The 12,082-nt window shown below is 34.4% G+C and overlaps 1 protein-coding gene across 2 annotated transcripts in view; it reads right to left on the bottom strand.

Annotated features, from left to right (window-relative positions):
- Nucleotides 1-8,139, bottom strand: part of LOC121422425 (hyalin-like) — a 38,255-nt gene extending 30,116 nt beyond the window's left edge. For both annotated transcript variants that reach the window (XM_041617458.1, XM_041617459.1), the window contains exons 1-3: nucleotides 8,009-8,139; nucleotides 2,238-2,453; nucleotides 507-758 (exon numbers count right to left, since the gene is read on the bottom strand). In XM_041617458.1, the coding sequence (XP_041473392.1) occupies nucleotides 507-758; nucleotides 2,238-2,453; nucleotides 8,009-8,075 (535 nt within the window). In that variant the 5' untranslated portion in view covers nucleotides 8,076-8,139. The remainder of the gene's footprint in view (nucleotides 1-506; nucleotides 759-2,237; nucleotides 2,454-8,008) is intronic.
- Between the last annotated feature and the right edge of the window lie 3,943 nt (nucleotides 8,140-12,082).

Below are 12,082 nucleotides of genomic sequence, written 5' to 3'. Positions count from 1 at the left end.
AAGAATTACATTGAGCTGTAGACCCTAAGGCATCCAGTGCCTTCACACTGGTATAAACTCTGTAGGCTAGCAACGTTCACAGAACCGTCCTCTCGGTATTGAAATAATCAAACTTCTATTCAGTGGGGGTAATGAAAAATCACAATAGTTTTGAAAAATAGTAAGAAATTATATTAAACATAAGAAACATCCAGTATCCAAAGTACCAATGCTTATTCAGCTATAAATGACAGAAAATGTCAGAGTCTAAACAGGAGCAGGGATGAAAACATGAATTTAACTCTCAACGGCGCTATTAAAATCCGATAACACACCTTTGTTTAACATATTTTTGTACAGGCCTCTATGCATAAAATGTTGGTAGATCAATTTCCCGTCGACGGGTAAAAAATTGTGACGTCTGTAACTTCATTTCCATCTAAAGCGGAATAAGCATCTTTGGAAATTTATCCTACATATAGTACCTTAAATGTATTACAACGGACATAATTATGAAACACACTTACGTGTAACAGTTATGGGTATTACGCATTCAGATACGAAACCCTGTACGTTGGTGAATGTGTAAACCACGTGGTATGTTCCCACTTCGAATGTATCTTGAGGAGTGTGTGTAGAGGTGAAGGTCACCATTGTCTGACTAACAAACGGTGGATCAAACGGAAGACTGCAGTTCACATTATTGAATGTTTCATAGGTCTGCGGAGTGCGACTGGTTGGACATCGGTTGATGTTGGGTCCTGCCCTGCCATCATCGGCTTTTGAGAGGAAGAAAATTGAAATAAATCTTTGAACTTTATCAATTTCTTTCATACCAATAATTCTCTTCGTGCATATGGAAATACATCTTGGAATCATTTGTCATTTTTTTATATCAATCATTTTCTTTTGTGCATAGGCGTTCCTGTATATGATCATTCATTTCTCACTTCTTATTTCAGTTCAGTGGATAGTTTTCTTTTCCTTTTTAACCTTAAGTTCACCTTGCTGTATGTCCACCTTGCAAATAAGTTTCACAAGGGAGTATTTATTGTCGAAATGAATAATATATTTACATGTACATGGAACTGAACATACAAAACATAACATAGAAAATTAACATATTTATAAAAGTCAAACACTGACATAATATACACGTGCATAGGATTTTGAACGATTTGTGTAATTATATTGACTTTAAAATTAATTAAGATTAAAATTGAAATAATGAATTGGATTGGAATGGAATGGATTGAAATGAAGAAACGTGTGCATTTAAACACAGTTAACCTTTATACAACTGGGGGCTGAGTGGGGCCTGACGACATTTTTCGCGATAAATCCGCCGCTCAATTTTTTTTTACCCCGTCGATTGCTGACTTTTTACTTTCAGGTCTCGTGCAACTTTTGAGACCAAAATTGTGACCCCCTGGGTAGGCGGTTCCAAAATTACACAACATTTTGTAAGTGCATGCAGACCCACAAAATTAAATTTGTGCACAAGTCCAATGTAAATATTGTTTACAGCGAAAATATTATAAATGCATCTTTTTTTCCCTCCGATTAAAATCAATAAATTTCATCTTGTTTATGGTTAAAGTAAAGTCCCTGACAATTTCGAATAAAATAACAATAAAAAAGTCGTAATTCAAGGAAATACATGAGACATTTAGGAAGCAATACGATACATGTTGAATATTTTAAACTAAATTTTTCTCAGAGTATATATAAAAACCCTAAATTAGCATTTTAGGGGCATTATTTAGTTAATTAGAGCAAATATCTTTTGATGTTACGCAAAAACTAGCCAAATTAATTATCAATGAGATTTTCACAGAATTTGATCTATTAATTCTGTAGATTATGCCATGGGAGCCCCCCCCCCCCCGTCTTCTTGGGTGTCGAAATAGCCCAATCTATTTAGGGTAAGAAAAAAAAACACATAGCTACACTCTCGCTCACCATGCATACATGTAATTGAGGTCTTAATTCTTAGAAAAATTTGCTATAAGCAAATTAAATGCCAAAGTTTCACCAATAATTTCTCTAGGCCTAATATTTCCCATTAGACCAACTTTGTATAGCCCGTCACCACATTAGTCAGCCAAAGCCTGGGAGAACTCTATTGAACTTTCTGTCAAAAACTATGATATTATAAATCCATTCACAATTATGCATGAGTTTAATATGTCATATCCACTTAGTTCTTTGCGCAAAAAATACCCTTGATGGTGTGGTGTTTTAAATGAAACGCTTACCTCTGATAATGACATAGAAGAAACACATCACTGAGACACCGCCTGTGTAATCGACGGTGTAGAGCACAGCATGTCTACCTACACCAAACATTGATCCGTTGGTACGTGACGACTCCATCATCAACGGTGTATCATCCGGTGTTGGGTCAGCCCAAGATACTGCTATCTCATCCTCCCCTGACGCTACCGTCATTGTGATGTCATCCGGACACACCACTGTTCCATTCAGTTCATAACAGCCAAATTAAGAACAAAACATCCAAGAAAAAAAAATGAATGTGTAAAAAATCCTATTCATCAAAATGCAGAAAAATAACAAATATTTTGTGAAATGATAAAATAATACTGTTGAATATATCGAATGTCATCAGAGGTACATTAAGTCATCCACAGGCATAATTACTTTTTTACAACCTTGCTTGGTCTAAATATCACCTTGTCTACACTGCAAAATCTCCGGTGTTGATTTAACACCAGCCCGGAATCCAAATATGTCCACACCCGAGAAGTGTTAAACAACACCAGTTTGTTTTGGTCTAACACCAGAAAGGTGCTTATACAACACCAATTAGTATTAAAAACAGCATCGGATTGATTCCAAACTGGTGTTGTTTCAATACTTCTCTGGTGTGGACATATAGATTCCGGGCTGGTGTTAAATCAACACCGGAATTTCTGCAGTGTGGTGTCTCGGAAGTAGAGTATTCTTTTTCGGATTGAGTTCAGTTACTAAAAGGACTATAAACCAGGAGTGGAACGCATAATTAGTAGGCAGAGTGGGAGGCTTGAGTCTTGTAGACGGACAGTCACCCCGACCAAATCATCGAGTATGCTATCCTGCTCCAGCCCTACTGCTCCATCCGTGGAGTCAAGCCAGGTTTCTGTCATCTACTGAAGCCTCACTCATCTCTCCAACTGAACCAGCCTCCTATTGAAGCCTCTCACCCTGCCTACTACTCAAATTTTCCACTCCTGGTTTAAAAGCCCTTTGAAAGACTACACTCAACCCTAACCTCCACTTCCTCGCCTTTCCATTGCACTTCTATATCCGCCAGGACTTGACACACCAGTTTGATTTTGGTCTAACACTAGATAGGTGTGTATACAACACCAATTAGTACTAATACAGCATTGGTTTGATTCCAGACTGGTGTCGTTTCAATACCTATTTGGTGTAGACATATATATAGATTCTGGGCTAGTGGTAAATCAACATCAGAGGTTTTGCAGTGCATTAGTTTTACCAGGCGCTGGAATTGGAATTAAGTACCGCCAAAAAGTTTCCACACGCATTGTTATTTAAATCAAAAGGTGCCGACTAGTCATCACCGGCGCAGGTACTGAAATCCATATGCGCCAATTAGTTTTAACCGCCACGACGTTGTTAGAATCAAGATGCTTTGATTGGTTTTCATTGACACCGGTTAAAATGCAGGCAGGGTCCACTTAGATTTAGGTCGCGCGCGCTTTAGACACCGATTAAGACTCATGCAGTGCCGATGTATCTTGACCGGCGCCGATCAAGAAATAGGGGGCGCCGATTCTTCTTGACTGTCGCCAACTATTTTACATCGTCACTGTACAGCATGATATACATTAAGTGGCGCTTATTTTTCAGTGCCGAATTTTTTTTGACCGGCAAAGGTTTAGAAGCAGGAAGAGAAAAAAAGAAACAGTGGGAATATATATGTTTATCGGCCATTTTGATGGTATTTCTTTATTCATGATCTGGTGAAAACAAGTTGTAAATTGTAATATTAGTTTTGATACATTTTGTTGTGCAAAGTATTGCGATTTATATTTCCTTTATACTTCATATTTTCTTTCTCTCAACGGCTTAAAGGCAATGTGCGAATTTTCGGTATAGAAAATTATTATTATTTTTCTTATTTGTATGTTCTTATTTACATCGTCACTCTACAGCATGATATACATTAAAATTCAGCATTAAAAATTTTGACATTATATAAGTCTAGCAAGAAAGAATTTTAGATACATGTTCAAAAGTGCCTAATTTAAATTTCAATGTTCTTTTTGCATTTGAAAAAAAAATTATATTTGCTCTCCATTTTATTTCTTCTAAGAATATTTGAAATATTTCTTTGAAATTTGTTTTTTTTTTGAAAAATCGTATAAGAAGCTAAATCAATTAATGAATTAAAGAAAGATATAATGTTGTGTCCATTGCCACCGTGTCTACCAATCACAATGTCTTTATAACTTATATCAACATTTGTAATATTCAGATTAATGGTAATACACAATTTAATGAATTTCAACCAAAAGAGTCTAGAATAATGGCAATCACAAAATAAGTGATAAAAGTTTTCAATAGTTTTACATTAAAACAAAGTAGAGATTCTGCAAATTCAAATCGAAACAAATATTCATTTGACATCAATAGTTTATACAAAAATTTAAAGTTGAATTCAGCTAAACAAAATTCTTCAATGAAAGTAAATTTTTCTTTTTAGATATTGTTCCAAATCAAATTTTCTTTGAAATAAAGTGAGCAATATTGTTCAACATTTGGGGTTATAAACTTTTTATTCACTAAGAATTTGTATAATCTTTTAGAAAGTTTAACAGTTAAATGTCGACTTTGTTTTATATGTAAACGGGATCATGGTCCTTGAATTGAAAGAAGCTAACAATTGAATAATTTGAGCAATGCTTTTCTTTAACCAAGATTCTCTTCCATTTTTCAGGTATATAACTCCAGATTAATGTCGATTCATATAAATAATTTCCTTTTTTCTTTATTTTTGCATGAAAAACATTACATCACATAGTCCATCGTTGTTAACAACATCTCCAATAACAGGATTGTCTGAACATACCCAATGCTTCCAAAACAAACATTTATTCTTATTCTCAAAAGAGGGTCTGTTATTGCACATTTTCCAAGCAGTTATATATTGACGATAGAAATGCACGTTGTTTCATTTCAGGCATTTGACATTCTTTATCAAAAGACATTTTAAGAAAAAAATGAATTCGGTTCAAAGTGAATGTGGTGTAGTTCAGGAAGGAACTTCCACCGAAAATTGTGATCCTTGTTTTCAAATAGATCTTTTAGACAAACTGTTTTAGGGCGCTACATTGTAAGACAAAATCAAGCATATTTATTCCTCCTTTTTCAGTTCTACCAATCATTGATTTTCTTTTTATTATATCTCGCCCTTTCTATATAAATTCGAATAAAAGTTGTTCAACTTTTTTAATATGATCAAGCATTGGAAATACAGTCATTTATGTTTGAAAGAATTAAAGATTTTAGTACAGTAACTTTTCCACCAAAAAATGATAAATATCGGCATTTCCACAATGATACTTTGTTTTCAGTTTTTAAAACTTATTCTTTCCAAGTTTCTCCATAAGCATGAAACATATTTTTACTAAAATGCACCGCTAGCGTTTTTATAAATTCGCTTTTCCAGTCAAACTTTTTTAAAAAAGATTGATATTTAAATTTCCAAAGCCAAAACCCGAGCTTTTCGAAACATTAACGATGGTCCAGCAACTTTGCAAAACCTTTGAACTCTTTCCATTACATTTTTTTAAAGACAGTTCATCTGCTACAAATACTGCGGTGTCATCAGCGAATCGACATATCTTGATCTCAACTGAATTATTTACATTATTCGTCAAACTAATACCTCTAATATTATCATTCTTATTCAAATCAATTGATAATAAATCGACGACTACTAAAAATTATACCCCCCCCCCTTAGCGGCGTCTTTAGCATCGTTGAAAAAGGAGAGGCGCGCTCCCCAAACCCCGACACCTTCTGGATCCGCCAATGACTTTACTTTAATGAATAATTGCTGTTTAAATTTGACAAATAAGTAATAAATATTATTATAAAATAATTTATGTAAATTGAATGACAATCGATTCTACGCAACCCCATCCAGGACGAATTTCCCATTGAATATCCAAACTTAATACCCATTGGGAATTGGTTCCTATTTGGAGTACATGGATAGTGAAACAATGGTTACCCATTGAAATCAATTGACTATTGGTCCCAATTAGAACCAATTGATTTCAATTGGTCTCAATTGGAAACCAATTGGTTAGGATCCAATTGAAATCAATTGCAGTCAATTGATTTCAATTGGAAGCAATGAGAACTTCTAATTGGCACAAGCAAAATTAGTTGAACAATATTATCTTGGTAGAAGATTAGGAAATTCCATCAATATCTGCTCATGCTAATACAGAAGCATACTATCTGTCTGCATAAATATCAATGTCAAGGGCAAAGATATCGTGCAACATTTTATTCCATCTGGTGAAGAGCAGTTGCTCAAGCATGTACATTTATCTTTAATATTTGGTGTGGTTTGGTTTTGGTTATTGTGGTTGTTTTAATCTATTGCAATTGAAATATATATCATTTATGGGTATTTTATTTTTGTTACTCATTCTTGACTTGTTTCTCAAATTAGTAAATCACTTGAAGGTGGTAAATGACTAAAAAAAATACATTGCAAAGACAATAAAATTGTATAAATACCGACATGTATAGTACGTGTGATATGCGAAAAAGCTGATCACATGCTCCCTATTGAAACCAATTGGCTATTTGTCCCAACTGAAACCAATTGGCAACTGGTCCAAATGAAACCCATTCAGTAACCAGGTGGACCAGTGGGACCTATTGAAACGAGAAAGATGAAGCCAACTGGGCAGTTGGTCCCATTATAATTCAATTGGGGAACAATTGAAGACCCATTGAAGACATATTAGGCTCAATTGGCCCCAATAGACATCTATTCGTCCTCAATATTTAAATTGACCCTACAAAAGGAACTCAACTGGTATCTTTTATGGACCCATTGGATCTATTGGAACCCAGTGATACCAATTGAATCAAAACTGAAGCTAATCAAAACCAATTCAATTCAATTAATTTATTCTTTTCCTTAAAAAACATCAAAATATGTAGATGAAATAAACATGTATATGCAAAAAATATAAATCAAATACATAAGCATAGCAATTTGATATTACAAGTAAGAGAAATAAATGGAGAATGGAATACCTGTAGAAAGCTTTCACAAAAAGATTGTAAATGGAGTCCAAAAGTTAATAAAATGCAAATATGACAATGATGATAATAATGATAGATGCCCCCCCCCCCTCCATTCCCCACTCCCCCTACCCTCTTTCTCTCTCAGGTGGGATCCAAAAATTGACATAGACTAAACTATAAATAGAAATAAAATTCATATGATAACAAAAATCTTTTAGATTTGTTTTTAGCAACATTGAAACCAAATGAAAATCAAATGGGTGTTGGTCTTCAATTGGTCCCTCATATTGTTTATTCTAATGGGGCCAGTTGGCCGAATTGAGACCAATAGACCCTGCAATAGTGCCTCAACTGGTATCTAATTGGGACCCATTGGACCTAATGAAATCCATTGATACCAACTGTCCAAATTGAGACCAATTGTATCCAATTGAAGTTCCAATGGGTGTTCAATGGATTTCAATTGGAATTGAAATTTTGGAGTTCGAATTGAATTTTGTCCCGGGATACAGCATGATGTCCGTAATGTAATTATATGGAATGATGCATGTTCATCCGACAAATTGTCAGATCTGACATCTTTCCTTGATTCTGATTGGCTGAGAGGCACTGTTCCTATGGTAACTGTCGGATAAACTGGTACTTGTCGGATAAATGTCTGACAGGTCCTTTCATGAAACGCCCCCAGGATGACGCATACTGAACATAAATGATACAAGAAGCTTACCGTTTTGGGCATTAATTCCTGAAGATAGCGATAGGGAATATAATACGAATGCTGCATAAATCCACATTATTTCCGACTATCAAATAATTTCCTACATTAGAATTTATAAACTAGGTTCCTTTATCAAGTTTTCCTACAATGACTTGTGGTTCTCAACTGTTTCTTGGCTTAACACAAAGTCACATCTCTCCCGCGCCCAATCTCTCTTTTCTCTCCCTCTTCCTCCCTTTATTTTTTTTTCGCTCTCTCTTTCTCTCTGCCTGTATTTATCTCTCCCTGTCTTTGATTTGCTCCTTTTGTTTGGTTGCCATACCTATTGAAGAATAGGTGTGGCTGAAAGGCATTGTGTGTATGTCAACAGTGTATTAAATAAACATATAAAAAAAATTGTATCAATTCAGATAGTGCAAAAATTGCGTCCATCCAATCTGAAAGAGCTCACATTTCCTTCTTTATTGATATAATTATGCAAAGAGATACTCTTGTAGCCTTTCATGTTGAGTAATGTGCAGTTAAATTCCGCCTTCTTTTTGGAGGGGATTTTCAGTATGTGCTGGTGGTCAAACGAAATTCATTCTTAGGAAAGTCTAGAGTGAACTGTAACCATTACTTTGATAATTTCTGTTTCAGATATCAATGTATGTGGGTCAGGGTGAATAGTCCCTATGTGAAAGAGGGAGGAGCCCAAAATTATTTTCGTGCGTACATTGTATCCCAAAACAATATTTGATGTAGATTGTACTCTTATGTGCGTCAGTGTTTTGATTCTTTGACTACCCCTGCCTAAACAAACTTTAGACTTATACATGTATTAATTCAATATGACATCTTTATTGACTGATAAGGCTCATAAAATAAGGATATATAAATATTTATTCAAAAGGAGCTAAATCGACTTTTGCCTTTCTTTCTGAAAATCCTCTTTTTTTATTTATCACTTTCCCCTATCTACTGCTGTCTTATTTTTCTATCATCTTAGATAAATTAAATGATGTTCATTATCAATTTTTAAGAATTAAAAAAAAAATCATGGACTTAGCTCCATTTGGAAAAAACTTTGTAGAATGTCCATTCTTTGCAAATTCAAACATATTTAATATTAGAAATTGAACAAGAAACACACGAATGATACTACCGGAGATTATATTTCACATCTTTTCCGACGTTTATTCATTAAAAATTGCAAAAAGAAAACGATATTTGTTTAATCTTTTCTAAGGATTGCGACTTTTCAATATCTAATACAATAAGAGCTAAAGCCAAAAATATTCATAATAATAGTGAACTTGTATCAACAACATGTACCTAAGCAATTAAATGCATGACTTAATGCAAAGTAGCAAAATTAATCATTTTTGAATGACCGTATCGTGAATTTAGCTCCTTTTGGAATCATAAAACTGTTTTGTATATAGCTCCTTTTGGAAAATTTACAATCAATTATAACCAAATTCCCCAAAAAAACTTCAAATGCGATATGGTACATTTGATTCCCACGTCCAGTATACTACATTTAATATTCAATTTGGTCAAAAGAGGATTTATTTCCTTGTGGATTCAAGCTCTTCATATAAATGCCCTATATCATGAGTAAAAGGATTAATAGAAATTATAGAAATCATTGTAATGTCAAAACCGATGTGTTAGTATCTACTATTGAATTGTTTCTTGGAGATGAGACTTTCAACTTCCTTTATAAGTTAAAATGAGATATATTATCTAAAAGCATAAACTGCCCAAAAGACCTATAGGTATTCTTCTATTTATATCCTGGATCTCATATATTGAAAGTTCAAGTGAATATTATTGGCATGCCAGCGCTTTGTTCACAACTGAATTGGTCGCTATTTTGATATGTCAAGGTTTGAAAACAACCTTCGGAACGTGAAAATATTCCATTTTCCTCTTCATACAAAAAGGTGACACTGTGTTCTTTCGTCACCATGGGGTATCTAGTATTGGATTTATTATTCTAAACCAGAGTACTGTATATACCCAATTTGTTTTATGAGCGAAAATAAAACTGAGAAAATGACATTTTATGTGAAAAAGAAATTAAAAAACATTGCAGGAGGAAGAGTCAAATAAGAGTTTTCAAAAAAATACTACGAGATATCATTGATGTTGTTCTCTTCTTCTTCTTCCCCTTTCTTATTCTTTCTTTTTCTTCTTCTTTTCTTTCTACTTCTCTTTTTCTTCTTCCCCTCCTTCTTCTTCTTCCACTTTTTCTTACTTCTTGTTCTCCTCTCTTGTTCTTCTTTTCTTTCTTCTTCTCATTTTCTTTTTCTTCCCCTTCTTCTTTCTTTTTATTCTTCTCCTTTGATCTTCTTCGTCTTCTCCTCATCCTCCTTTCTTCTTCTTCTCTTTTCTTCTTTCTTCCCTTTTCTCCTTTCTTTTTTTTCTCCTTCTCCCTCTTTTTCTTCTTCTTTTTCCATCTCCTTCTTCTTCGTCTTCTTCTCACTTACTTACTTACTTACTTACTTACTTACTAATGGATGGATGCTTCTGAACGCAGTCTAAGACTCATGTATTATTTTCAAATTCTGTCTCCTCTTTAGGTTGACCGGATCATATCCTGGTGGGTCAGCGTCGAACTTGAACTTCTCTGGTTCACATTTCCAATACTTATCTAGCCCATTCTCGAAGATATGGATGATGTGGACACCGGTTGCATTTACTAATTCATTACTAAGAATATTCCAAGGTTTCATCATTCTTATGTAAAAATAATTCTTTGGTTTCTCAGTTACTGACCTCGGAATGTACATTTCCATGACCTCTGGTATGCCCATGCACCTGACACAAATTTGGCACTACCTCCTAGTCATGCCTGTGAAATAACTTGTATGTTTTTATTATATCTCCTCGCGCACTGCGATATGCTAATATTTTAGTTGAATTAATCTTTTTTCATATTAAATTTTCTTTACCTCAGTACCAACTTAGTTATACATTTTCTAGCGCTTGAATATGTTTCTTTAAGTATGGAATCCACATTGCATGAGTAGTCTCCAAATGGGGTATAATGCTTTGTAAAGGAGTAAAAAGTTCTCCTTGTGAAGATAAACAAATGTTATTCTAATTAGATTTATTAACTTATTGGCATTATTTATCTTTGACTGGAAATGCTGGTCAAACTAGCTTTGTACCACTCTCAAGTCTTTACTAGTTTCAAATCGTGATGAATTATGAGTGGCATTATCATGTGTCATTGTGTAGTCATTAAATAAATCCTATTTGGGTTCATATTCCTTGGTCCAGTGGGCAGTCAGACCGCAAGTCCCTATGCTAATGAGCAAAAAGGCCAGATTCATCCAAATCATCTCGTGGCTGAATCGTCCTCCTTGCAAAATCTCGTGATTCGTGAGATTTTCTTTCTCTAATAATTTACCTGTTTAACCTCAAGTTAAATGAAATATTATTGTACCATCTGATAGAGTAAAAGTTACTCTTTTGTATTGGTCATTCATTTTGTATACAATATTTTGTTAAGTAAATTTCTGGCCTGAAAGTGTGCCTCAAAACTGAATTTTCTTTCTCTGTTTTATTTTGCAAATTGTGCAAAACTTTTTTATTTTGAGCCTATATCTATATCACCATAAAGCTGTACTTCCTCACAATGCCACTCTTGATATGCGGCACCTTTTAATCGGGTCAAGATCACACTTTTCCCACCAAGGTACAAGACGAGATTTCTGAAATGTTGTACTTGCATGAAATCCAGAGTCCTGATTGGCTGGATAAGGTTCACAAAACAGGCGCGGGGTATTTGAGGAGATTATCACATGGGAAGTGTGACCTTCCCACGAACCCAAGCACTGGAACCGTTGGAATTTGCCACTGGGTGGTCTCTTTGACCAATCAGAGTGCAGTATTCTTGTTTTCAAACTGCTTTATGTACTTGGCAAATGAAAAGTGTGATCTTGACCCGATTAAACCAATTCTTATTTTGAAACCTATATCATTTCAAAGCATACATATTCAGCTTCATCATGATATAAAATCATTTGGGCTCAAACATGAATAAAGTGTGAAAATAGCAGCTTTTGTCAGGTGAAAATGTTCATTTTGTAG

Source organism: Lytechinus variegatus, chromosome 10 (assembly GCF_018143015.1).
Source record: "Lytechinus variegatus isolate NC3 chromosome 10, Lvar_3.0, whole genome shotgun sequence".
NCBI lineage: Eukaryota > Metazoa > Echinodermata > Echinoidea > Temnopleuroida > Toxopneustidae > Lytechinus > Lytechinus variegatus.
Note: the sequence above shows the minus strand (reverse complement) of the source record. Positions and strands in the feature narration are given on the sequence as shown.